The 27953-nt window shown below is 38.7% G+C and overlaps 2 protein-coding genes across 3 annotated transcripts; one reads left to right on the top strand and one right to left on the bottom strand.

The window, feature by feature from the left end:
• The first annotated feature begins 1797 nt into the window (after nt 1–1797).
• SAP30 (Sin3A associated protein 30) lies at nt 1798–7697 on the top strand. Of its 2 annotated transcripts, XM_036314737.1 has the most exons (4): nt 1801–2428; nt 4049–4174; nt 4566–4664; nt 7363–7697. In XM_036314737.1, the coding sequence occupies exons 1-4, from the start codon at nt 2108–2110 to the stop codon at nt 7483–7485; spliced, it is 669 nt and encodes a 222-aa protein (XP_036170630.1). In that variant the 5' UTR covers nt 1801–2107; the 3' UTR covers nt 7486–7697. The 2 variants fall into 2 exon arrangements, with proteins under 2 accessions (XP_036170631.1, XP_036170630.1); XM_036314738.1 differs by lacking the exon at nt 4049–4174 and having other exon boundaries at nt 1798–2428.
• Nucleotides 7698–18893: 11196 nt separating this feature from the next.
• SCRG1 (stimulator of chondrogenesis 1) lies at nt 18894–27256 on the bottom strand. Its single transcript, XM_036315020.1, has 3 exons — nt 26952–27256; nt 21827–22079; nt 18894–19030 (listed from the first exon to the last, which is right to left on the bottom strand). Exons 2-3 carry the CDS (start codon nt 22063–22065, stop codon nt 18976–18978), a joined length of 294 nt encoding a protein of 97 aa, XP_036170913.1. The 5' UTR covers nt 22066–22079; nt 26952–27256; the 3' UTR covers nt 18894–18975.
• Nucleotides 27257–27953: the final 697 nt, after the last annotated feature.

The following is a 27953-nucleotide window of genomic DNA, read 5'->3' on the forward strand; positions in this document are numbered from 1 at the left end:
TTTGAAATCCCACTAGTAGTTGATACAACATGTCTCAATTCCAATGCTGAATTTAGATTTCATAAAGTTTAAGTTGAAAAAATAGACTCATATATTCTGGTTGTTCTACACATACTTAAAAGTTTTCAGTAACTGAAATCAGTTTTTAAAATTTAAAAAAACATTAAATTAACAGTTCCATTTTTCAGTTGCAATAACCATATTTCAAGTGTTCAATAGCCACAATATGCCCAGTGGACACCCAGTGCTGATTGCAAAGATAACACAAGGCACTTACCATCTCCCATCTTTCTTTTGACTATTCAATTTATGTAATATTTTTTTAAAATATATTTTACTGACTTTTTACAGAGAGGAAGGGAGAGAGATAGTTAGAAACATCGATGGGAGAGAAACATGCCCTTGACCGGAATCGAACCTGGGACCTTTCAGTCCGCAGGCCGACGCTCTATCCACTGAGCCAAACCAGTTTCAGCTCAATTTATGCAATATTTTAATTCTTTTGCTTTCCTTTGCCATACCCTAGAACGGAAGCACACAGAATGGATGGCTTTGGATTTCAGGGCAGATGACATTTTACATTTTTTAAAAAGTCATCGATCACTACATTTACTCAGGAAGTGAATTTTCAAAAACACCACCACCCAAACCCTATTGGTTTGTATTTTCTTTGAACAATGGGATTGTTAAACAAGGTATATTTACTGATTAGGACATGCAGTTAACTAGCCACGGTGCAGCTTTTATATTTGCCACTCCCATCCTTCTACCCGGCTCTCCACAAGCGCGCGCGCGCACGCACGCACACACACACACACACACACACACACGCGCACGCACACACACCCTGCCAACACGCGCGTGCGACACCCCAGGAAACGCGGTTTCTTTCTCCCCTGCAGAAACTTTCTGAGGAGCACTCAAACTAACTCGGTATTGGTAGGGTTCCCAGTTCCCTTTTTAAAAACATCAGACTCCGCCCTCTCCAGGTTCATTCCAGGGGAAATGAAAAAGATTGGGGGTGGCGGCCAAAATAAGGCCTGTGAAAGTCAACTAGTCAGTAGCTCCACCTCAGGAAGCCGCAGACTTTGTGAGCCCAAGAATAACACGCGTTCCTTGCAGGAACATGCAACAGATTTCGAAACGGCCTTCTGCCCAGGCATTTGTGAGGAGACCGCCCCTAAGCAGGCGTTCTTCAGTCGCGTCAATGAATGGGACGGCCATTCAGCCCCGGTGTTTGCTGCGGGACCTCCAGGACCCGCAAAGCGCCAGCTCGCCCGAGTTGTCTTTTGGTTTGGGTTTCCCACAAAAGCGTGGTCACACCAAAAACTCTTTTTTTTTTTTTTAATCACAAATACGATAACGCCCCCGAAACTTTTTTTCCAGCACCCTCACTCTCCTCCTACCCCTGCCCCCCTCGTTTTGCGCTTCGCTTCCGGAGTTGAGTGACCTCGTCGTGTAGAATGCCAACTCTGCAAAATTCCAGGAGCTAAATACCAACCAACCAACCAACCAACCAACCTCCCCGCAGGGATTAGAAACTGGAAAACGTAGCAAACCCCCACAACACGCCCCTGTTTTCCCCGAGGTTTAAAAAAATAATAAAAAGCCCGGCCCATTGCGGCGCAATGCATGCTAGGATAAGTAGTTCCTCCAACCCGCGCGGCCTGCGATCAGGACAGAGTTTAGGTTGACTGCCCAGAAGAGAACTACAGTTCCCTTCGTGCCTTGAGGTAGAATGGAAGGGGCGGGGCGGGGCGGGCTCATTGCGCTTGCGCTGGTCCCAGGGCCGGAGGGAGGCGGAGACGCAGCGGTCCAACTGCTGAAGAGTCTCCATGTGACAGGGACCTGGGTTCCAGCTCCTGGCGCCCCCCGACTCTGGTTCCCGACCTAAGCACTGTCCACTGCCCGGAGCCCGCAGACCCCAGCAGGCGGGGGACGCCCGGGGTTCGGCCGTGCCGCCAAAGGACTCGGGGTGCAGAGTGAGTTGCCGCCGCCAGGCCAGGTGCAAGCGACCCCGCCGAGACCCCGGAGTATCCGGAGACGGGCGGAGCGGCGAGGCGGAGCGGGGATTTCTGCGGGCACCGGCGCCCCCGATCGCGGAGGCATGAACGGCTTCACGCCGGAGGAGATGAGCCGCGGCGGGGACGCGGCCGCTGCAGTGGCCGCGGTGGTCGCTGCCGCCGCCGCCGCCGCCGCCGCTTCGGCCGGGAACGGAGCCGGGGCGGGTGCAGGAACTGAGGTGCCCGGCGCCGGGGCAGTCTCGGCGGCTGGGCCCCCAGGAGCGGCCGGGCCGGGCCCCGGACAACTGTGCTGTCTGCGGGAGGACGGCGAGCGGTGCGGCCGGGCGGCAGGCAACGCCAGCTTCAGCAAGAGGATCCAGAAGAGCATCTCGCAGAAGAAGGTGAAGATCGAGCTGGATAAGAGCGTAAGTGACGGGGGGACGGTCCTGCCCTGCCCGCCCCCTGGGGGCTCCGGGGGCGGTTCACACTGGGGCTGTTGGGCCGGGGATTCAGGGCGCCCCCAGACCTGTCAGCCAGTGCACACCCGCGGTGGGGTCTCCGGTAGGAAGCAAACAACAAAGTCGCAGCAACTCCGACCGCCACTCCCGCAAGACACACACTTGCACGCTGTGCTCCCGCGCCCCCGCAGCCTCCCACACCCCGCCCCCCGCGTCCTTCCCGCTCCCTGCCTTCTCCCTTCCCCCTTCGCTGAGAACTGGAAGCGAAACAAAGGGAAGCAGCGCTCGGAGGGAGGGCCTGGGGTAGTTTTCTTGCAGCCCCGCTGCTCCTTTTGGAATGGAGGCGCCTTTGTTTTGCTGCCCCGAGCTGGCGTTTGGCCCCAGGGAGTAGGTTCCCGGGTCTCGGGAAAGTGGAATCCTGCAAGGACCTGACGCCGCAGTCGGGCAAGATCCCGCTTCCTGTCCCCCTGAGTACCGGGCGAGAGGGTGGCCGAGCACCCCCTGCTCTTTGCAGGGGACCGGGCTTGGGGACGGTGGCGGCGGTGTCAGCCTCTGGGGCAGCGGCTCCCAGCGTGGTGAGCACGTAGTCTCTGTGGCTTTGCGCTGCCATCAGGATTTCCTTTAACGTCCTTTCTGCGCGTCTGTTATTTTGACCATCTATGTCTATGAGACTTTTAGACACAACCATTGCCACTTTCCGGAGCTCTGGCAGGCAGTAAATTAAGAACATGAAGTCAGAATCTCGCATGCTTCCTGCTCATTTTTAACTTGCACTTAGCATTAAAGTTCATGTAAAAACCTGTTAGCTCAGTCCTTCATTGTTTGTTTGTGGGGTTGTGTGGGTTTTTTTTTTTTTTTTAAAGAAGTAGCTGTTATTGTATGAAGCCCAGTATTTCACATGTTAGTATACAGCTCTCAAAACTATATGTAATTAACATCTTGGAAGGTTTGTATACCTTCTGCTTGTTTAAACAGTTCTTCAGTCATGTTCATGAGAAACTTTTTAGGTACACTTGAATAATTTCCCACTGCTTTGGTTGGGAAAACGTATTACAGGTAAATACATTTAATAATCAGGAAACTTTATCATTTCAAATCTAAATATAGTTAGAATGTGAAAATAAATAGCTCATTTGTAAAAAGAAATAGTTTTATATTTGAAGTATTAAATTAGAAAGATTAGAAAGCATATGTTATGCTACTAACATATGCTCTTTAAATAGGGAAAATACTATCAAATAGCAAATCGTGGGCTCCATCATTATTCTCCTTGTTAGCAAAACATCATGATTTAACTCATGTAGTTGACCCTCACTGACAAAGTCTAGAGCAGACTCAGGCTGAATTTCTCCTTCTTTTTTCCTCCCTCACGGTCATCCCTCCCCACCCCCCTTCCCAAGCTTCTTAACAGTGTTGCCAGCCATGCATGTTTTAACTGTGTGCAGGACTTTAGAAAGAAAATTCCCTTAGCAATGCCCTGTTTTGACTGTTGTTTTTTAGATGATTCACTGTGGTCTATGTATTTTACTAATACATAGATGTATTTTACTGTAATTCTAAGTAGTATGTGAAACTTTTCTGTTACAGGTAAGGCATCTTTACATTTGTGATTATCATAAAAATTTAATTCAAAGTGTTCGAAACAGAAGAAAGAGAAAAGGGAGTGATGATGATGGAGGAGATTCACCAGTTCAAGATATTGATACTCCAGAGGTAGAGAAAAGTTTTTACATGTTAAATGTAAATCCTAAGTAGTCCATTCTAAAACTTTTATAAAAAGATATGAACACATTTGAAAAATGCTTAAAACATTTGAAAAATCTGGAAATGAAAGCAAAATTAAATATAGCCAGTTAACACACAGTTACACAATTTGACTTGTTATATTTTTAATTGTCAATTCTTATAGTTCTATTGTCTTACTTTTCCCCCTAAACAGTTTTTAATATTTATCCTCAAAATGTTTATTACATTTATAGTTTTGATTCTATAAAATAATAGAATAAAAATTTTATTGTGCTGTAATTGAAATGTTATTACACATACCAAAGATAAGTTTTTAATAAATTGCTTGAACTAATTCATATATGTTAATTTTTTCTAGGTTGATTTATACCAATTACAAGTAAATACACTTAGGAGATACAAAAGACACTTCAAACTACCAACCAGACCAGGACTTAATAAAGCACAACTTGTTGAGGTATTTATGAATTTTAAACTATTTAAAACTTTAAAGAACTCTGTTCATACAAAAAAGAGTTATTAAATGCCAATGAAATTGTTAACAGGTATATAAAACTACAATATTTTAGTTAGAAAGATCAAAGTTAACTTTTTAAAAATCTATTGTGGAAGAATCTAGTTACCTAGAAATTTTGTCTGCCTCTTAGCAAATTTCTTTACGTAATGACTACTCAATGAATTGTATATAATTTTCTAAGTATCTTCTAATAATAGGTTTCTGAAATATTAAGTGATATTTTTTTATTCTTATTCTAGAAATTTATTTTAAAATTTCATTTACTCAGCAAATATTTATTGAACATCTAATTGAGGAATAATAAAATAAATTAATAAACTTTGATGTCTTTATCAGAATTTTTTTAAGTTTCTGATGAAATAGTTCTACAGATAAGCTCCTAAACAGTATTTCCATAACTTTCTGATTTAACTATTTCAGAATTTGTCCTTGTTAATGTTAGTTTGTTTTATTTTAGACATCCATGTTTTCTTTTCTTTAAATATATTTTTATTGATATATTTTTATTTCAGAGAGGAAGGGAGAGGGAGAGAGAGATAGAAGCATCAATGATGAGAGAGAATCACGCCTCCTACTAGGGATCAAGCCCACAACCTGGGCGTGTGCCCTGACTGGAAATCGAACCATGATCTCCTGGTTCATATGTCAACACTCAACCACTGAGCCATGCCAGCCGAGCTTTTCTTTTTTTAAAAAAAAGAAATCTTTTTATTGGTCTTTAGAGAGAGGAAGGGGCAGGGGGAGAGAGGAAGAAACAGATTGGTTGCCTTCTGTACACACTCAGACCAGGAATTGAACCTGTAACTTATCGGTTACTGAATCAGCATCCTTTTAGTGAATGGGGCTAGGCACCCATGCTTTCTTCACATCTAGAAGATGCAAAGACTGTGTCCAAGCTTTTACTTAAATAGTTTGTTTTGATGTAGGGGGTTCTAGTCCTTTAGTGAATTTTGAAAAGTTGAGTGCATGTGTGTGTGTTTATGTGTGTGTGTTCTCAGGAAAAATAGAACCAAGAAGTCTGTACTTCTATTGGTAGTCTAAGTATTATATTAAGATGTTTATTGATTTACATATTTATACTTTAATTATATTTAAACTAAAAATGTTAATCTAGGCAGAATAAAAATGTAAATATATAAATCATTTTTCTCATATTCTTTATTTTGAATTTAATAATCCAACATTTTCTAAAATGTGCATATCGAAGAAGATATAGGATGAATAGCAGTTACAGCTGTTTGGCAGAATGAAATGCTTTTTAACATTGTTAAGATCCAATATATTAATTTCTTAGCCAGAATTTTTTCTTTCTTCTTGGCTAGGCAACAAAAAACAAGTTGTCTTTAAATTTGATTTAAAATATCTAGTCTGTTTGGATTATATAGCACATTAGTATAACATAAATATAGATATTATCTACCATGATGAAACGATATCAAAATTACATATACTAATCAAGTGGAAGTACTTTGTTTTAGGACAGATCAGAACCAAAGAAATAATTATTTTAAATGTCTAAACCAAACCTGAAGTTTTTGATAATCTAATCTAGAAAATTACTTTTTTCCCTAGAGCTTTTTTTTTTTTAAATGAGAAATACCCATAATCCAGATAGCCATGAGTGTAGCCCTTGCCGGGTAGCCCAGTTAGTTAGATCATTGTCCTGGTACACCAAGGTTGTGGGTTTGATCCCCAGCCAGGGCATATAAAAGAATCAGCCAATGAATGTATAAATGAGTGGAACAACAAATCTCCCTCTCCCTTTCTCTTTCTCTCTTCCTCTCTCTAAACTCAATAAATAAACAAATAAACAAATAGCCTATTAGTGTTATAGTTTATTTAGTCAGAAATATAGGTTTATAAGTGATTCCAGAATTGAATAACGATCCTCCTTAAGTCTCTTACTTATCATTTGATAACCTTTCTTTAAGAAGTTTTATCTTCCAGAATCTAGATATGCTCTTGAGCATCCCAGTTTAGTTAACTGTACTTCTTTCTATTGGTAGTTGCAGTGCACATGTTAGATTAGTGAAAAAGCAAGAAATCAGGAAAACATTCTTCAGTGAACATCCCTTTTTTCCCTATCATTTTCCATTTGTAATTTTTATTCAGAAAATTTTTCAAGACGCCTTAACAAAGAATATTGCCAATGAATGAATGAACATAATTTGTAGCAAACATATTTATATCATATTTCATGGTTCGTTTCTATAGTACCAAACTTTCAACTTCATATTTATTATTTTTCTATGAATAGGGCCTAAACCATTACATGATACATGTGGACTCTTACATTCTATTTTATTTCATTGACATTTAAAGTTTAAAAAGTAAAAATACTGCTTTCTAACCTAGATTCCAGTTATAAAATTTAAAATAAATAAAAGTAAATATATATTCTATTTAATTTAATTGAGTAGGCTGAAGGGTCCTTTGAAATCACACTGTCTCTTGTTCACAACATCTTATTCTTATATGCTCTTTGTCCTGTTGGTATTTTGTTGAATACAGTTTATTTTTAAATAGAAATAGCTCTTATCACATAGTACTTTTTCTTTTGATGAAAGTGTTTTTTACCTAGTTTATGAAATCTGTTAATACCTATAATTTAATTTCCTCAATTTTTTTTTCTTCATAGATAGTTGGTTGCCACTTTAGGTCTATTCCAGTGAATGAAAAAGACACCTTAACATATTTCATCTATTCAGTGAAGAATGACAAGAACAAATCAGATGTCAAGGTTGATAGTGGTATTCACTAGGCGAGATGGAATTGAGACTGAGACTTGGACATGCAGATGTTAAGTCTGTTTACTGTTTTCACATGTAGAAATAAATGTTCCTGTGTATTTTTTCTACAGAGGATTTTCTCTGGTTTTATTTTCTTTGTTTCTGACTCTAATAATTAGTTGGAAACTCATGTAAAGAAGCTTTCCTAGATTAACAAGTATTTTAAATAAAAGTATTACTATTATAGTTGCTTCAGTGTATTTATTTTGTGAAACTTGATTTCTATTTTAAACTGACTTTCAGGGATCTGTATTAATTGAGACTTTAATATAAAAATCATTTTATTACCCCTTCTTCCTCCCCCCTTTTTTTTAATTCTAAGAAATTAACAGATTAAGGGACAGTCTGATTTGGAATTAAGGATATTCTAAGTATCCTAAAAGTGCTTTTTAGTGCTAAGAAATTTAAAAAATAGAATTCCATTGGGATGCAACTTCTTTTTTACTTCCGTTTTTATTATTATTTCTTGATGAAGTATCAGGAAGAAAAAAACAGTTTAATTTAATGCCTACCTCCTTCCAAAGTAAACTTAATATGTCAGCAAAGGCATGCACAGTGTGAAAGTTCAAATAAGAACACAGAATTAGTTATAGCTGTTCCTTTAAATTTTGTCTTACAGGAAAGGTATTTATATTCCATGAATATAGAATGAACCTATGCAATATCCATTAATTTTCAGTCATGTCCTGTACTATTTACATTGCAAATGAGAAGTTTAACGAGATCTTTAAATTTGGTCATACATAGCTGTGGTTTGATTTATATTTTATTTTCTTTTATATTTCACTCTGTCAGTTTTCTATTGAATATTTTTAACCTCTTCTTCCTGAGATTGTATTGCTTACCCAAGGTCTTACAAATCAAATTTACATCTTGTACATTAAAACAAAACAGCTTCAGTGAAGAATTTTGAGATTGTGATGTAGATTTTAGGCTGGAAATAGATGAGACCAGTAATGTAGCTCAGGGTCTCTCAAACTTGACATTTGGGTCTGATAAGTCCTTACTGTGAGAGACTCACCTGTGTGTTATAGATTTAGCAGCATCACTGGAGTCCACACACTAGTGCCAGTAGCACTCTGAAGATGTCACAACCAAAAATATCTGTCAACATTGCCAAACATTCCTTGAGGGGCAAAGTCAGCCTGGTTAAGAACCACTGATGTAGCTAAATTTAAAGTACTGGTTCATTAGAAGGTGAGTCTATATTTTTAGTGTTCTCAATGTATTAACAGCTAGAAAACATGGTGAGCAACAAAGCCATTGGTCTTTCTTTTTGCTATGACTAAAGATTTACTTGTTTTTTCATTGATGAGCAGAGGCTGTGATAATTAGTATTATAGTAGAATCCTTTCATACAGGGTATCCCAAAAAATGTATGCACACTTTGAATGATCATTAATTCCAATGGGTTAAATCTGAAGAGAAAGAAACAGAATTTGAGCTATCAGCTTTAAGTGTGTATACATTTTTGGGGGACACTATCTCACATTCCAGAAATCTCTGTGAGAACTTTTTTCTTAGCTATATGAAAATGAACCACATAGCAACAAGATATGTTGGTTTATTTAAATAAAGTATTACTTCCAAAATTTTTCAGTTAATATTTAATTTTAATAATACTTGTTATATTTGAATAGTCAGCAATGCACAAAGAAAATTATCTTCAGAGGATGTTTGCCCACAGCATGAACACATGCTTTAAATATGCAGTGGAGGATGAGGGGTGAATTCACAGTTAACAGAGCTGAAAAAAAAAACACCCTTTGTTATAAACTACACAAAGCATATAAAAATATTTCTCTGAATGCATAGATTAAGACTTTAGACCAGTGATGGCAAACCTTTTGAGCTCGGCGTGTCAGCATTTTGAAAAACCCTAACTTAACTCTGGTGCCATGTGACATATAGAAATTTTTTGATATTTGCAACCATAGTAAAACAAAGACTTATTTTTTTGATATTTATTTTATATATTTAAATGCCATTTAACAAAGAAAAATAAAAAAAAATGAGTTCGCGTGTCACCTCTGACACGCGTGTCATAGGTTCGCCATCACTGCTTTAGACTCATCAGGAACTGTGCAGGCTTATTCTACAGCCATATATAGAGGTCACTGGGCCACAGAGGACTTTATACAGAAGAGACCCGTGTAGGGCCCAAGAATCACCTGAGACGCCAAGCCCCTGGCTCCCTCTGTTCCTAAGCCCTGGAATTCCTGGAGCTGCTCCTCTGTAGGCCACCCCCTAGCCACGGCCTCCACTGCTTCTGAATCTCTAACTGATCTGGATGGCTGGAGTTTTAACCCCAGTGATTTAGACATGAATTAATACTGAATTTATTTCTTTCAGGATAGATCTTATCATTAAACTTTTTTGAAAGGAAAGGGGGGAAATGTTAGTATGTCTAGATAAACTAGCTTCTGATTGGTTGAAACACAAGGGAGTTTTCTTATTTAAAGTATTTTTACCTTAACCTGCAAAGATTTAATTTAAAAATACATATTTTATTGATTTTTTTAGGAAGGGAGAGAGAAACATTGATGAGAGAGCATAGCACCAATCAACTGCCTCCTGCACGCCCCCTACCGGGGATTGAGCCGGCAACTTGAGCATGTACCTTGATTGGGAATCAAACTGGCAACCTTTTGGTGCATGGGATGATGCCCAACCAACTGAGCAACACCAGCCAGGGAAAGACTTAATTTTTTAATAAAAACTTGACTGTTGACTTACTTTTTCCTATAAAACACACTCCATTCTTGTGAAAAAAAGTTTGTATTTATTTACTGACATTAAAGTGTCTAGGAATATAACCTTGGACTAGCAAAGTTCTTTTCATATAGCTAATTATTTAAATAAAATGTAGTTGGATAAAGAGTCAATAAGAGTTCTGGGTGTTGATTACCCCCAGAAATTAAATTCTTGTTAGAATAATCCTATATAATAAAACCCTAATATGCAAATCAACCAAACAGCAGAACAACCGGTCGCTATGATGCGCACTGACCACCAGGGGAGCTGCAGTGCAGGGACAGGGCCAGCCAGCAGGGCAGTGCCAGGCTGCCAGCCAAGGCAGGTGCCAGAGGGGGCCCCCAATTGCCCCACCCACTGGTCACCCCACCGATGGGCCTGATTGCCAGCCAAGCCTACGGACCCTAACCTTTATATTGGGAACAGTCTCTAAGATTTAACAATTAAAACCTGGAAGGCTACTCTAACACTGAAAAAACAGGATGATTCAGCGATGACATGCATGGACTCTGGCTTGCACATTTTGTGGTCAGCCCTGATTCTGACACTTATAACTGTGTGACAAAACCAATTACTTAATTTATCTCTGCTTCAGTTTTCCCACCCATAAGATGAGGAAAATGGTACTACTGCCTCAGAAGGATCATGTTATGTACTACTTTTCATAATCAGGGCAAAAAAATGTAGCTGCCCATACAACAGCAAGATGCCTTTCACCTGTATGAAAAGTAAGGTCACTGGTGCATGCAGCATCCCAGATTGTGAGAGGGATGTCCGACTGCTGGTTTAGGCCCGACATCCCCAGAGGGATCCTGGATTGAAAGAGGATGCAGGCTGGGCTGAAAGAGCCCCCTCTGTGCAAGAATTTCGTTTACAGGGCCTCTAGTTTAAAACATAAAAATTGAGAACTTAAGAACCTCATCAAAGCTGAGGAACTCAAGAAACTGCAATATAAACATCAATTTTATCTAAAATTTTAAATTCTTTGCTGTTGGGTTTAACAATTGTGAAGTCACTAGAAATCTTTTTATTTATATCAACACAAAAATTCAATGCAAACTCATATCTCTATAAGTAAGGGTAGAAGTTACTTTTAATGTTAGAGCATCAGAAGAAAGACTTCCTTTAGGACAAAAGAAAGAAAACAATTAGTAGCAGGGGTTTAAGAAATGAGTAAGTTATTTAGTAACTATCTTTTATGGAACAATTTAGGAAAAAGCTAAAAATTAGTACCTGAAATATATTTAAGAAAACAAGCTCTATTATTTTTACACTAGAAGCCCAGTGCACAAATTTGTGCATGGGTGGGGTCCCTTGGCCTGGCTGGTGATCGGGGGCCAATCAGGGCTGGCCGGCCCAGGGGAGGGACCACAGGAGGTTGGCCGGCTGTGGGAGGTTGGTTGTGGGAGTGCTCTGACCACCAGGGGGCAGCTCCTGCATTGAGCATCTGCCCCCTGATGGTCAGTGTGTCATCATAGTGGCGGTCAACTAGTCATTCAGCCGCTCATAATGGTTGCTTAGGCTTATAGATATAGATATAGATATATAGAGATAGATAAGGCCTTTTTAACTGAGTTAACATTTATATAATAGACACTTAACCATTTTTTTTCTAAATATATTTTATTGATTTTTTACAGAGAGGAAGGGAGAGGGACAGAGAGTTAGAAACATTGATGAGAGAGAAACATCGATCAGTTGCCTCCTGCACGCAACCAAGGTACATGCCCTTGACCGGAATCGAACCTGGGACCCTTGAGTCCAAAGGCTGATGCTCTATCCACTGAGCCAAACTGGTCAGGGCCACTTAACCATTTTTGAAGTATACAATTCAGTCATTTTCTGGACTATATAAGGATGTTTATATAGTGAATAGCCTTGAAATGCATTTGACTCTTAAACAACACAGAGCTTAGGGGAACCAACCCTCTTCACGGTTGAAAATCCACATATAACTTTTGACTCTGTAAATCCTTAACTTAGCCTATTGTTGACCAGAAATCATACTGATAGCACAGGTGATTAACACATTTTGTATGTTATATGTATTATATACTGTATTATAATAAAGTAAGCGAGAGAATAAATGTTATTAAGAAAATCATAAGAAAATACATCCACAGTATTTATTAAAAATATATTGTACAAGTGGACCTACCCAGTTTAAAACCATGTTGTTCAAGAGTCTACTGTATATGTCCTTTTGTGTGTAGGTTTTCACTAACTAGTATGTGATACTGGTGTAAACAAACATACTGTGCTGCTAGTCACTAAAAATATAGCACATACAATTGTGTAAAGTAAGTATACTTGATAATGATAACCAAGGGTGGTTCAAAAGTAAGTTTACAATTGTGAATATGCAAAACTGAGTTTATTCTTGCATTATTATTTATTAATTATTGCATTATTTTCCATATAAACATCTGTAAACCTACTTTTGCCACAACCTTTATGGTACTGGTTTATGTATTTACTTTATGCTAAAAGTAACAATACTTTTTATTGTTATTTTGGAGTATACTCTTTGTACTTTGCTGTGTAAAAATTTGCTGTAAAACAGTATGGTGTGTTACACTGGCAGCAACCTCACACATCTCATATTTATCGAGTCTCTTGATTGTGCCATTTTCTCTTCTGCTTGATTTAATCTTATGTTGTTTTGTACAGTAACATGCTGTAGAGACCTGTAGGCTAGGAGCAATAGGTTATACCATATACCCAGGTATGTAGTAAGTGATACCATCTATGTTTATGCAAATGTACTTGATGTTCACACAACAGAATCTCCTAATGACACATTTCTCAGAACGTATCCTCACTGTTAAGCAGTGCTCCATCATTTGTCTCTTTTTCTTAGTAGTCTAGCTAAGGGTTTGTCAATTTTTTTGATTTTTTAATTTGGTTTCACTGATTTTCTCTATTGTCTTTTTATTCTCTATTTCACTTATATCTGTTGTAATTTTTATTATTTCCTTCTTTCTAAAGGCTTTGGATTAAAATCTTTCCTAAGTCCTTAAGGTGTAAAGTTAGGTTGCTGATTTGAGACCTTCTATTTTAATGAAGTGTTTACAGCTATGAATTTCCTTCTGAATACTTTCACTGCGTCCAATAAGTTTTGGTACATTTTGTTTTTGTTTTCAGTCATCTCAAAGCATTTTCTGATTTCTCTTGTGATTTCTTCTTTGACTCATTAGTTGTTAAGGATGCACTATTTAATTTCTATATATTTGCAGGTATTCCAGTGTTTATACTGTTATTGATTTCTAGCTTCATTTCACCATGGTTAGAGAAAATAGTTTGTATGATTTCAATTTTTCAAAATTTAGGGAGAATTGTTTTTATTACTAATCCTAAAGAATGCTCTATGTACACTTGAGAGGAATGTGTACTTTGCTTTTGTTGGGTGGAGTGTTCTGTGTATGTGTCTGTTATATCTAAATGGTTTATAGTGTTATTGAATCCTTTATTTCCTTATTAAGCTTCTGTCTAGATGTCTCTTTATTATTTAAGATAAGTTATTGAGCTCTCCAATTATTATTGTAGAACTGTGTATTTCTCTCCAAGTCTGTCAATATTTGTTTCATATATTTTCTGGCTCTGTTATTTGATGCCTATGTTTATAATTTTTATATCTTGTTGCAAATTGAACCTTTTGATTTAAAGTTAGAGGCCCAGTGCACGAAAATTTGTGCACTGGAGGAGGGTCCCCTCAGTCCAGCCTGCCCCCTCTCATAGTTCGGGAGCCCTCAGGGGATGTCCCATGGGAGCTGGCCTAAGCTGCAGTCTGGCCTCCCTCTGTGGGAGGCAACCAGGCTGATCAGGGGAAGGTGCCGCCCCCATCACCCCGCTGCTGCTGCCACTGCTGGCCGCCGCAGCGGCCAAGGTGTTTTCATCAACAAGGAGTCTAGTCCCTTCACCATGAAAAAATGACAAACTTTCTTTAGGCATTTTCAAGATGTCTCTTTCATAGGATATGACATTTCTTTCTTTCTTTCTTTTTTTTATCCTCACCTGAGGATATTTTTCCGTTGACTTTTAGAGCGTGTGGAAGAGAGAGGGAAAGAGAGAAACATCAATGTGAGAGGGACACTTCGATTGGTTGCCTCCTGCTTGAGCCCTGACCTGGGCCCCTGCCAGGGAAGAGCCTGCAACCGAGGTACATGCCTTTGACCAGAATCAAACCCGGACCCTGCAGTCTGCAGGCCAAGGCTCTATCCACTGAGCCAAACTGGCTAGGGCAGGATCTGACATTTCTAAGCCCCTTCAGCAGTGGACCTTCATTTTTTCCTCCAGGAGTGAGGTGGAAAAACCCTAGATTACCTTCTTGAATTCTTATTACCCAAGTTACCAAGAACACTGTGAGTGGCATACAGGGAGCTTAGCCAAGGCGTGGTCAGAAAAGGTGTTTCCTCTGTAACTCACACGCGGAGGCGGGACTGCTGGCGTGCTGCGGCTGGAAGGCCCTCTTCTCTCTGGGCCTGCGCCATCCATGGCTTGCCTCACTGCGCACGCAGTCCCCTCCCACACCTGCGTGCGCAGCTTCCTCCTGAGCAATTGTGATGCTACGGTGTTCCGGAAAATTTGCATATTATCTCTTTATATATAGATTTATTTCATCTGATATTAGTGTAGCCACACCAGCTCTCTTGGCTACTATTTACATGGATTTACATAAAGTTTAAATATATATATATATATATATAAATATATAAATATATAAAAAATATATTTTATTTTTATATATCTTATTGATTTATATTTTATTTTATTGAAATATATATATCTTATTGATTTCGGAGAGGAAGGGAGAGGGAGAGATAGATAGAAACTTTAGTGATGAGAGAGAATCTTAGATCAGGTGCCTCCTGCATGCCCCCTATTGGGGATTGAGCTGGCAACTTGAGCATGTGCCCTGACCGGGACTTGAACTGTGACCTCCTAGTTCATAGGTTGATGCTCAACCACTCAACCGCACCAGCTGGGTGAATTGTTTACATTTTAAAAGCACATATCATAATATTTTGCAAAAATGATTTGTTATGGAAAGAACTCAAGTGTACCTGTTGGCAATTATATGGAATTAAAGTTGCAAAATGATTTATGAATGTTCTTATGTGTCCTTCCCTTCATCCAATAGTTGTTGTTCATTGTTTTGGTTCTTCATGTTGCTTCCAATTATCCAATATGCTAGGGCTGATCAGCAGACCCTGAGCGATGGATATATAGATTACTCTGACACAACGTTTGCTGTGTAAGAGAGGGCTAAGGGACTGCCTGGCTAAAGGAACCAGACAGCCTTGATTGCCTGCCTTGCTAGGCTTTTGTTGTAGCAGCAGTTTGAGATCAAGTTTATCTTTTAGATACAATCAGTAGGGTAAGTAATATTGGGAAGGCACATATGTTTGTTGTGTCTTTTAAGCAAGGACACCCAAAGATTAAACATAAGGATTCCAGTAAACACCTGGGGGTCTGCTCATGCACAGACTTGTTTGGAACTGTCAAGGAATAATTAGGGGCACCACCTTTGGCACTCCCCTAAGTCAGAATTCTGATAAACAGGGTGGACAGCCTTCCACCCACCCTGTTTGTAAGAAGGACATTCCTTTTCTTAGAATGTCCTCCTTACAAACTTTCCAACCAAGTCTCATGCTTCCCCAACTAATAGTCCTTTAGGATTAGTACCTAATCCTAACAAACAAAAATATTTAAGGAATCTCTGTGGATTATGATGAGGAAAAGAGAAATGTTATCAAGAAGACATGAGCTATTAGTAAGTATTATTGTAACTTTGTGCTTCACACCATGGGATTCACAGTAAGAATAGGATATAGAAAAGCAAATAAAAATTCAGAAATTATTATTCAGTAAGTATTTAGCATATATGAGTTATCTGAAATGTAAAATCATGTGTCCCATACAAGTAAAGGTTTGCTTTCCTAGAAAGAAAATAGATTAGACGATGCTATTACATGATGGAGTGGTTAAGACTCTAGATGCTAGAGGAAGACTGACCATATTTTATTATTTTATTTTTTAGAAAAGCAAGCAAGAATTTATTGACCACAGCAAAAACATACTTAGGGCAGTGAAACAAGGAAGGGCATAGAAAAAGCAACAGGAGAGCCTAGGTTGGGCTGCTTTGGCTCACTGGGAAGTCAGAGAAAAGGGGGAAAAAGAGGGCCTTGGAGACAGGTTCAGGGGGTTAGCCTGGGATGAGCTACCGCTGTCCATTACTCCACTGGTTGCAAGTTTCATGGGGTCCCTTGGAGATTAGGGAATACTGGTAAGGGGGAGAGGAGGAATGGAATAACATAGGTGTGCTCCCTGGAGGGAGAGTGTGCAAAGACTGGCCATATTTTAAAACTTGGCTTTACTGCTCTAATAATATAACTCTAAACTTAATCTCTCTAAACCTTGAAACTTTGGCCATAGAACAGGAACCATGATAGTATCTACCTCATTCAGTTGTAAGACAATATTTAGAACAGTAGTAAATTTTTATAAAATTGTAGTTGTCTTGTAGCTGAAAGCTATCGAAAAAATAAAGGATCTATTCATTAATATGCTTGAATGAAATGTTGGCCTTTAAAAACATAGTGACGTCATCAGAAAAAAGTTGAATACGATGTGTGAACATTCATGCTTTTACATTTATTTAGTAGTATAAAGAAGAATGTGTGGTTCTATAATCCATTTCTGAAAGAATACCATTGAATTTCATATTACAAAGTTTTTTCCTGAAAAGAGAGAATATGATGAAGAGTAATCATAATTGTAAAATTTCACTTATTAAATATTTAGCTTTTTTCAAATACTATTTTTCTCATCAGGTTTTGATTACAATAATAAGGGAACACTTACTCAAAAGCCATTCTTGCCACATATACTAGTATACCTTCATGCTGAGATACTGAATCTTTACCACATTTCTTTTTCTCTCTTAAACGGAGTTCATACCAAGTAGAAAATTAAATGGCTTACTGCTGATTTTATTTATTTGCCTATTCTATGCACTGTTCCAGAAAGGACATAAGACATTCATTATTGAGTTAGTCCAATTTTAGTACCAGTCACTTCAGTGACGGAAGAAAGCTGAATCCTGTTATACTGATAAGAAATTTGATTTTTAAAAACAATTCCACTTCATGCATTTTTGTAAGAGGCAATACTATTTGAAAACAGGTTTTAACTTATGTTTGTGCAAATTTTTTTTAAAATATATTTTATTGATTTTTTACAGAGAGGAAGGGAGAGAGATAGAGAGTTAGAAACATCGATGAGAGAGAAACATCGATCAGCTGCCTCCTGCACATCCCCCACTGGGGATGTGCCCGCAACCCAGGTACATGCCCTTGACCGGAATCGAACCTGGGACCTTTCAGTCCACAGGCCGACGCTCTATCCACTGAGCCAAACCGGTTTTGGCTGTTTGTGCAAATTTTAAGAGGAACTGAATTCTGAGCACCTCAAAACTGTTTGGTCCAGCACAGTAACACTTATTGAATATTGAATAGATGCCTGATACTGTCCTGGGAGTGGTCTTCATAAACAGATTAGGCACCTCCAAGGATCTATTTCCATTACATAATGTAAATTTTATTCACAGAATATCTAAGTTTACTACAGGTAATGTGCTTCTTGAACTTTCCCCCCACAATACTTTGTATCGCATCCTATACCTCTCCTCTGTAGCAGGCTTCACATTTATAAATAATTTTATATAATTATTACACTTTTGTTATACAATTTCCAAGAGGCAATCCATCGTATTCATTACTATGTGCCCAAATCTTAATAATAGCTGACCCTTAGCAAGCATTTAATCAATTTTTGTTGCATGAAGAACTTTCTGAAATCATCACTAATGGCCGCTAGTCAATGCATACCTCCTAAGATATGAGGGCATAGTCCAAAACTGTCTCTGACAATTGGAAAATATTTTTGAAGGTATCTGTTTTATTTCCTTTCAAAACTCATTTGACTTTTTAATTCTCATCCATTATGTATGATTTTTAATATGAGCTGTTTTCAGGAAAAATTGATACATTAGGCATATGCATCATAGTTTTAAGATACAGCTGTTGTGTGTGAGTGTGTATAGTGTATGGGCTTTGGGATTAGGGACTTGTTCAAATTCTTGCCTTGATTTTTAGCAAATAGTTAAGTCAGCATTTGAAAAATAGGTTTAAGAATGCTTACCTTGAAGGTTTTTGTTGTTGCTGTTTTTAAGAGAATAAAATGAAATTGTACTTAAAATAGTTGGCCTGCATAATATATACTCAAGTACTGGCTTCCTTCCCCCTCTTACTAGAAAACTTCTAGTTTCCCTTTTAAGAATCTCAACTTACATATGATTCTTTCCATTAAGATATATTAGATGGTCAATAACTGTCAACTAAGAATGGAAAGATCTCATTCTTTGAGCCAGCATTGTGTCTGTTCATCTGCAGAACAAAATTCTTTTATTGAACATAGTTAACACCTCATAGATGAAAAGTTTCTAGTCAATATTTTTAACCAGTGCCAACAAACTCCACAGAGAAACATTAAATTGAATTAATTTTTATTACTACTTATTTGACACAAGTTTACTTGTCTTAGACAAGAGAGAATTTATAAAATCTGTGCTTTATTGCATGGATAGAAAGTAGAAATGCAGTTTCTTGGAAATTAGCGATGGTGCTCTCCGGAATACTTGAAGATTCTCAGTGACTGTTGCAAGGAATCACAAAGGAAATCTTTGGTCCAAAGAAGACATCTCTGGAAAAAAAAAAAAAGTTAAATCTAGCTATAAGCTAAGGTATATATTAGTTTTCTGGGTTAAAAATGAACAGTGATTTGTGGGATTTCAGATATGATTATTTGTTTTAGGTGAATAAAGTAGAAAAAGAATGAGTGGGAGGACTTGCCACAGGAACAACAAAGACCAAGAAGGTAATTAATTCTTTTACTTTCCCTCCATTTTCCATTGATAATATGCTATCATTTCTTTACCAAAAAAAAAAGAGGAAAGATTAGGTGATTTCAAAACCTTATAATCATGCCAAAAACATTCATTCCTCTGCTATGAGTGGAATGGACCATGAACTTTAAATCTACAGGAAAAACACATTCAAATTTTCCAAGAAAGTCAATAAATAAATTTCTAGCTATTATAGGGAAAGGAGAAGTGTTAAGCTACTCTACTCTTGTTGGGAAGATCATATAAGCTAATGTATAAAAATGCATGGAATAATACAAAATTGTATATAAGTGTAAGGTAGTATGATTACGGTTTATTAGAAATATACTTAGTATATAATGTACAATATGATAACTATTGTTAGCACTGCTATAGAGTATATTTGAAATTTGCTAAGAGAGTAAATCTGAAAGTTTTCATTACAAGGAAAAATAAATTTGGGGGGTAACTATATGAGGTAATAGATGTTAACTATAACTAAATTATTATGGTAGTCATTTTTTAATATGTATTGGTTGACTCATTTGCCATATACTTTAAACTTAAAAAGTGCTGTATGTCAATTATATCTCAAGAAAAAGTGAAAAAAATAGGATGACAAATTAAACTATGATTACAGTGTGGGAAAAGGGAACTATACTTAGCAAGGTAAGTTTGTTGCCACTAGGAAAAGGATAATCCAATATCAGATAGAAATTACTTTTGTATATCTATACTTCTATTCTTGTCCATTAACACAAAATTATATCATGAAATAAATACAAACACATTTCTGTAAATTGGATTCAAGTCTTACAATTACAAAAAAAGCAAAGATGGTATTTTAATATTACTGGTAGATGATATTTCATTTACATGGTCTGGGAAAAATTAAATTATTTTGTGGAATCAGTTAACTCAAGTCCTTGATATCATCATTGAATACAGTGATTCTGAAACTTCATCATACATCAGAATCACCTAGGAAGCGTGTTAAGCCATAATTGCTATGCCTCACCTCCAGTGTTCCATGATATAGTAGGTCTGATCTGGGGCCCAAGAATGTTTGTGCACTTTTTTTTTAACGAATGTTCCTTTCTTTTCTTTTTTTTAGTGCATTTTTATTGATTTCAGATAGGAAGGGAGAGGGAGAAAGGGATAGAAACATCAATGATGAGAGAAAATCATTGATTGGCTGCCTCCTGCATACTCCCTACTGGGGATTTAGCCAGCAAAATCCCTGGGCTCATGCCCTGACTGGGAATCAAACCGTGACCTCCTGGTTCAGAAGTTGATGCGCAACCACTGGCCCACACCAGCCAGGCTGGAGATGCACTTTGAACAAGAACACTGGTGATATTGAAGCTGCTCTTCTGAGAACCACACATTAAGAACCACTGGCTTGGTAGAAAAAAATGAAAAATATCTGGTCCAAATCAGAAGACCTGAGTTCTAGTGCCAGCGCTGATATGAACTAGTCACATAGGATGGTGCTGGTCATTTTATCTCGCTGTACCTTTTCCTTGATCAGATGGTTACATCTGCCTCTTCTGCCTTACAGGTTTCTTGGAAAAATGCAAATATGATGACATGCTAAAAGTAATTTGAAAAAGCCAATTTAGGTATGAAATAGCCAATATCGTAGTGTTTGAAAGATTTCTCAGTAACCAAGGGTTTAAAATCAAGAGTTGGAAATATTTATTGACTTATCTACTATTATATTATACTTAAAATACATCTGCTTTCCAAGTCAGCGGGAAACTTTATTTAGTTTATTTCTGGTTAACTCATACACAGAGCTGGAAATTTTTTCTTTGACCGTTACCAAACTTTTCGATCCAGTTAATTACTTCATCCTGTTTGCTGACATCTTTTTTTTTTTTTTCTGGAAATACACAACTTTTTTAATGGAAGCAAAATGGGGCAAGGGCGTCACAGCCAACAGGGATTGAGCTCAGGCGAGGCAGGGCCGGTGCTGTGCCCGGGTCATGGAAGCCACAGCAGCCTGGCAGCACGGAGGGGGGTGGGGGCCTGGTCGTGGGGGGCCTGCGAGAAGCCCAGGCTGCCAGCTTCATCCCTGGGGAGGAGCGGAGGCTCTGGCCCAGGTGGTTCTGCGAAAACCTCATGGGTGGGCACCTGGCGGCTCCCAGAGACTCCTCAGCTTAATTACTTAATCACACCTCTGGAGTAATCAATCAACCCAGGAGTATTTAACCGTAGCACGCTACAGTGAGCCTGCGAGCTGAGCAGCTGAGCGAGCGAGCTTGGCGGGGTGGGAGCTGAAGAGGTTTAAAATATCAACCTTGAAGCTGACCACTGCTGCTGGTAGATTTTTTTGTGATAAAAATCTGATAGGGGATTTAGATTTTAATAGATTGGAGTGTTATTAATTTTCTGGATTTCATTTAGTTCTATTAAAATCTGCCAAGTCCTGTTTCTTAAATGAAAACATTTAGTTCTATACAGAATGGTGATGATTCTAGCAAATAGCTGAGATTTGAACAGGATTTGACTAAAAAGGGTTATTATTTTCATCAAATTCATTATAAAGGTTTCAAAAAGGAATCGTTATCCATACGTTTCATAGAATATATTTTGTGATTACATTTCCTTACTTTGGGCAGCAGAGCAATTCGCTGAAGTTGCAGTAACAGATCATCTCACATCCCTTTCCATCCCAGAAATGATCCTGGACGTTAACATCAACCTTTGTCAGGTCAGCTACTCCTTCTGGAAGACTGTGACAGTTGCGATCTTTTAGTATCTTTCTGTAGCAAGAGAGGCGATTTGCAGGCATGGTTTGGACTCCTAGCAGCAAAGTTAGCCCAATGGTGACAAGTACTGTAAATTTCATTTTGGCTTTTGGCCCTGAGATAGAATAAAAACCAGAATTTGTTAGTGTTAGTTTGTTTTTAAAGATGGAATTTGTCTGAACATAAACTTCTTAGCATTCTCATACACTCCTGGGTAGAAAGAGTTGATCTTTCTACTCTCTGTGGCTCTCAAAGTGTAGTTTAAAACCATCTACAATAAAAATCACTTAGAATATTTGTTAAGAATTAAATGCCTCAGTTCCACAAAGAAATACTGATTAAGAAATGCTGGATGAGGGGAAGAGGTGGTGGTAAGACCCAAAATTAGCATTTTAAGTACTCCAAGTAATTTTTTTATATTCAGTAGAGAAAAATTGCTTTTAAAATATTTCTATTAATTTCAGAGAGGAAAGGAGAGGGAAAGAGAGAGATATAAACATCAATGATCAGAAAGAATCATTGATTGGCTGCCTCCTGCACGCCCCTGACTGGGGATCGAGTCTGCAACCCGGACATGTGTCCTGACCAGGAATGGAGCTGTGACCTCCAGTTCATAGGTTGACTCAACCATTGAGCCACATTGACCAGGCAGAAAAATTGCTTCTTAATGTGACAAAACTGACAAATTTTTAGGATGGAAAGCTTTACTAGGGCAGTCGATTTTTTATCACTACATACCCAATGGCTAATACAATGCTTGGTCCATTTTTCTAGTGCTTCTCTGAAAACACACTTTTTTGTTGTTGCTAATCCTCACCTGAGGATATTTTCCCATTGATTTTTAGAGAGAGTGGAAGGAAGGTGGAGAGACACAGAGAAACATCAATGTGAGAGAAACACATCAATTGGTTGCCTCCAGCACGCACCCCAACCCTACCAGGGATTGAGCCTGCAACCAAGGTATATGCCCTTGACCAGAATCAAACCCGGGATCCTTCCGTCCATGGTCTAATGCTCTATCCACTGAGCCAAACTGGCTAGGGCTGAAAACGTATTTTTAATCTTGAGCAAGAGCCTATAGAAGTTTCATGTTATCTAAAAGACTGTGAACTTCTTAGGACTCATCCTCTGGTCTTCCTTCCACTTCTCCTCCACACAAACCATTCATTATTGCAGTTAGTAGGCAGTGGGACCTGACACCTCTTCAATCCTACATATGTGTCTTTGCCTTGTTGCCCCCTCTAACTTCTTCCCTTTACATTAATTTCTGATCAAACCATCCATTAAGGACAAACCTCAAACTCATCTTTCCTAAGAAACCTTTCTGATACAGCCCATATCCTTCTAACAGCTCCTATGCTCTCTATTTCCATAGCTCTATATGTATATAATCTGTACTACAAGAACTGTGAATTTGACTAAATAATGCCTTGTCATTGTCAGCATTTTTCATAAGCCAGTGAACCATATAGAGTATGGGAGTGGGAAATTCACAGAAAGCCATTTGACCACTTACTGAATTGGTCATTTTATGGATTTACCTAGAACCAGGAAGGAAGATTTGGAAAGATCATAAAGGGCCTTATAGGACATGATAAGATCTTTAGATTTTATTGATTATACAGGACTGCGGGGATCAGGCCGAAACTGGCTCTTCGACAACCCCCAAGGGATCCCGAATTGTGAGAGGGTGCAGGCCAGGCCGAGGGACCCCACCGGCGCACGATGGGGGCCGGGGAGGGATCATGGAGGGCTCCAGGGCATATCCGACCCATCTCGCCCAGTCCTGATCAGCTGGACCCCAGCAGCAAGCTAACCTACCAGTCAAAGCGTCTGCTCCCTGGTGGTGAGTGTGCATCATAGTGACTGGTCAAATGGTCAAATGGCCAGACACTTAGCATATTAGGCTTATATATGTATAGATTGAGAAACTATTGGAAGATTTTTATTGAATAGTAATATGATCTTATTTATGCCTTTGTTTTTAAAGTTTCTTTAAGCTCTTTGAAGGTGTGTTATGGTGGGACAAAATTGGAAGTAGAAGAAAAGAGGCAAAAGTAGATGGAAGATATGACACAAGAGGGAAAGAATCAAGACTAACGTTTACATTTTTTACCCGAATGGTACTGATATTTATTGAGCTGAGAAAGAATTGAATGGAGTCAGTTTGGGGGGAATGCAAGAGTAAATTTTTGGGCAAGTTAAGTTTGAGATGTCTACTACACATCCAAGTAAAGATGTTGAGTAGGCAGCTGAATATGAGTCTGAAGGTCAGGGCTGGAAATACAAATTTGAGAGTCATCAGGATATTTATTGATAGTATTTATAGCTATGGGACTGGCAGGGTAATGAGTATAGATTCAGAAGAGAAGAGGCAAATAACTGACTAAGGGTGAGCCAACACTCAGAGGACTGGAAGAGAAGATGCCAGCATCATAAAGGCAAGGACTGTAACTTTTTTTTTTTTTTGGTCTCTTCTCTCAGAGCGCCTCCTTCAACACTGGGCTCACAGTAAGTATTCAAAAAACATTCACTGGAGTGAAAAATAAATTGCAGGAAAAGTAAGTCTGTATGCTGCCATACCACACACCTCTTCTGACTGTGTTCATGCCAGAGCATAAAATAGTGTTTCTGTCACAGTCTCAGTCACATACTAAGATGGAAAGTTCCACATCTGGCAAACACTTATTGGTAGTTTTTTTTTTTAACACTTTAGAAATTACATGTTTGAACTGACATCTTCTCATCTTCTTTTACTTAAGTGCCAATAAATAGCTTTAACTCTTATTTAGTCAGTGGAACAATGTCTGAATGTTCCTGTGATACATTGGTTGGTTTTTTCATTAGAAGACACCAACCTTAGTCCTTGGCAATCCATCAAGACCATATATTTTCAAGTTCCAACAAGATGAAATGACTTTGGCAAGTTTGAAGCAAACTGCTCTATTTCTTTTTCTCTTTCAGTTGAAGTACATGCACATAAAATTCCTACTGGAGTACATCCAAATTATAAAAGAAAACAAAGCTAAAAGCTGAATATCTGAAGGAATAAACAAGAGACCCTCAATTAGTTTCTATTGGATTTTGGACTCAATTTTATGTAATTAATATTGTTCCTTATGTATGATACCATTCATATCCCAATATTTAATAGATTGGCATGATATTAATGGGAATATATATGTCTTATATATTGCCATTGTTCCACTTGAGATATATATAGTTAATCCTCACCTGAGGATATTTTTCCATTAGTTTTTTGTTGTTTTTGTGTGTGTTTTTTGAGACAGTGGAAGGGGACGAGGGAGGGAGGGAGGGAGAGAGAGAGAGAGAGAGAGAGAGAGAGAAAGAATTAGTTGCCGCCTGCATGGGACCAGAGATTGAACCTGCAATCCAGCTACGTGCTCTTGATCAGGAATCCAACCCACAACCCTTCAGTACACTGGCTGACACTCTAAACACTGAGAAACACTGGCCAGGGCTAATGGCATAATATTTAAAAGATATCAATGCAGAGCATACAGAAGTAAAGGCAAAATGTTTTCAACTAAGCAATAAATCACTGCCACCACCATATAGGTAGGGAATGGCAAATCTTGATCGTGTAAAGGATATTTGGCACTGGCAAGCTTTTTGAATGGTTGGAGTTAAATGGAGACTTAGAAAGAGAAATTATCCCATGTAATGGCCAAAACTAACAGGGCTATGTAGTTTAAGTGTTGAGACATTTATGGAGCAATGCTCATATAGGCAGCTGATGCCAGTTCTGGGAACTGCTATTTTAAAAAGTGGAATGCGACAGAGTTGATGAATTAGACAGAAAGGGCAGTCCATTTTCAGATTTCTTTCAAAACACAGCAAAAGAGAAGCAAAAGCTGCTAAAGCAAATGAAAAGTACAGCCCAGAACCTGACATTTAAAATTATAGCTGGAAGAGATGAAAATTGCTGTCCAGTCTGTCATGTTTTCCATCATCTTTCTTGGAGGATGAAAATCACTGTTATTTGAAACATTCGTTCTCTTTCTTATTAACTGTGATACAAGAGGTTTGTGTTAGAATGACTGAGTCCTCGAGTGAAACTTCTCCAAGGGTATGTTGAAGGAATCAAAGTGGTATTAGGAAGTGGAGAAGCCTTTTCAACATCATTAAAACAGACATGATCAGCCCGAATACCCAAAAGACATTCATCAGTGGACAAACGAAGTCCATATCCTCCCTGAAGGTGACCTGCCTTCAGGATGCTGAGAGAATGCTGGAAGACGATATTACTATTCAGTCTTGCATCATTCTAATGCTCTCCTGGCCACAGCAGATCATCAGCATGGAGAAAAGGACCAGCATTTGGGAGAGCTTTTCAAAGACTGTATACCTAAGTTAAGGAATGTTAAAGGGAAATTTTTACAAGCCTCCAAAGGGAAGAAGGGTTCCCTTTATCTGAGCAATACAGACACCTTGTGTTTCATGATGGAGACACCAAGGATGAATGCAATGAATTCCCTCTTTATTCACAGATGTGTACCAGTTTCTTTTCAGGAATCAGGATTTTTAAAAAGCAAGAGACCTTTGTTTCCTTAGACCTTGCAGTTCATATTGGGTAGGTAAAATATACAGATATAGTTACTGCACTTAAAAAAGTATACCCTTCATCATCCTCACATGGTTCTGAGACGTGGAATAAGGTCCTGTTGTGTGGACCAAATTCAGAGTGGACATGTATATTCATAAGAAATAACATAGAGGAAGCTGCCTCTTTCAATCCTCATGATAAGTGACTTTCCCAGTATCTATTCTCTTAACCTGATTTGTTTTCCCTTTATACTAAGAAGCATTTATTTTTCAAAGTACATACATCATCTCTTTCGAGGGTCTCTTTCTGCCTGTCTGCCTTTCTCTTCGCATAAATACATCTCTGCTCTAATCTATAGCAGTAGTGTGAAGTAGAATAAATGACATAAAATGGTTTTTAGGCAAAAAAAAAGTTACGTACCCTTTTCTTCTTTCCTTTTGGTCTTCTTGTCAGAGGACTCTTTTAAAATGCTCCAACTCGCTGGGTGAGTTTGGGCAGAAGGAGAGGAGAGGAGGTGCTGGAAGGAGGTGCTTCACAAATGAACCTTTGTCTGCCTTGTCTCCCGCCCCGGGATTGACAGACTCGCGGCTCCAGCCAAGACTCTCGGGGAGGGGAGTGGAGGACTGGGCTGCAAGAACGGCCTCCCTTGGGTTCTTACACACCAGGCGAAGATGAACTAAACAGCTCCTTTACAGAGGGAAATAACGAGTCTATACAAGAACCTCAGGGAGGCAGACTTGGAGCAATAAAATATTAAACCCGAGGGACTTATAAAGAACACAGAGAGGGATTTTTTTTTTTTACCTGAAGAAAAGTGTGTGTACACAGGCACATACGTGTGTGTGAGATGCAGACAGAGAGACACTGAGACAGGGAGACAGGGACAGAGAGCTAGGGAGAGAGGGGAGGAAGGGGAGAAGGAGATGGAGAAATGGCTAATATGATTTAGGAAAACAGCTGAGCGCCTCTTCCTCTCTCCTGGTTTCTTTGTGTTTTGTCACCAAGTTTTCTTCACCATCTAGATCCCTTGTTCTAACATTTTGGTTGAAAGTATATTCCAAATCTCATTACCAGCCAACGGGAAGCAAAAAGTACACTGACTAACAGAGAAATCTATTCTGTGGCTCAGAAATAAAGGCACAAAAGGAATTTCACTCTGTGTTGAGCAAAGAGTACTGGAATGGTAGCATCTGTTAACTATCCTTCAGTTGCTGGGTTTTTTAAAAATTCAATTTGGAATAGTGTTGCTGGAGTTGGAAATATTATAATAGAACAGGGATTATCTGGACAGAAAATGGAGAAAAGGTCATTCTAGGTTGTGTTAACAAAAGCATGAAGGTGAAGGATTGGGTAACAAGTCTGGGGATCACAGGTAGTTTTGTGTCTTGGAACTAGCGATGGGGGGAGATAAGATTAGAGGGA

Source organism: Myotis myotis, unplaced genomic scaffold (assembly GCF_014108235.1).
Source record: "Myotis myotis isolate mMyoMyo1 unplaced genomic scaffold, mMyoMyo1.p scaffold_m19_p_6, whole genome shotgun sequence".
Taxonomy (NCBI): Eukaryota; Metazoa; Chordata; class Mammalia; order Chiroptera; family Vespertilionidae; genus Myotis; species Myotis myotis.

Coding starts and splice junctions, on each gene's coding strand:
- SAP30 (XM_036314737.1), top strand. CDS start 2,108: ATGAACGGCTTCACGCCGGAGGAGATGAGCCGCGGCGGGGACGCGGCC. Junction 2,429..4,048: donor AGATCGAGCTGGATAAGAGC/GTAAGTGACGGG, acceptor TTTCTGTTACAG/GTAAGGCATCTTTACATTTG. Junction 4,665..7,362: donor ATAAAGCACAACTTGTTGAG/GTATTTATGAAT, acceptor TTTTCTTCATAG/ATAGTTGGTTGCCACTTTAG.
- SCRG1 (XM_036315020.1), bottom strand. CDS start 22,065: ATGAAATTTACAGTACTTGTCACCATTGGGCTAACTTTGCTGCTAGGA. Junction 19,031..21,826: donor GAATTGCTCTGCTGCCCAAA/GTAAGGAAATGT, acceptor TTTTTTTTCCAG/AGATGTCTTCTTTGGACCAA.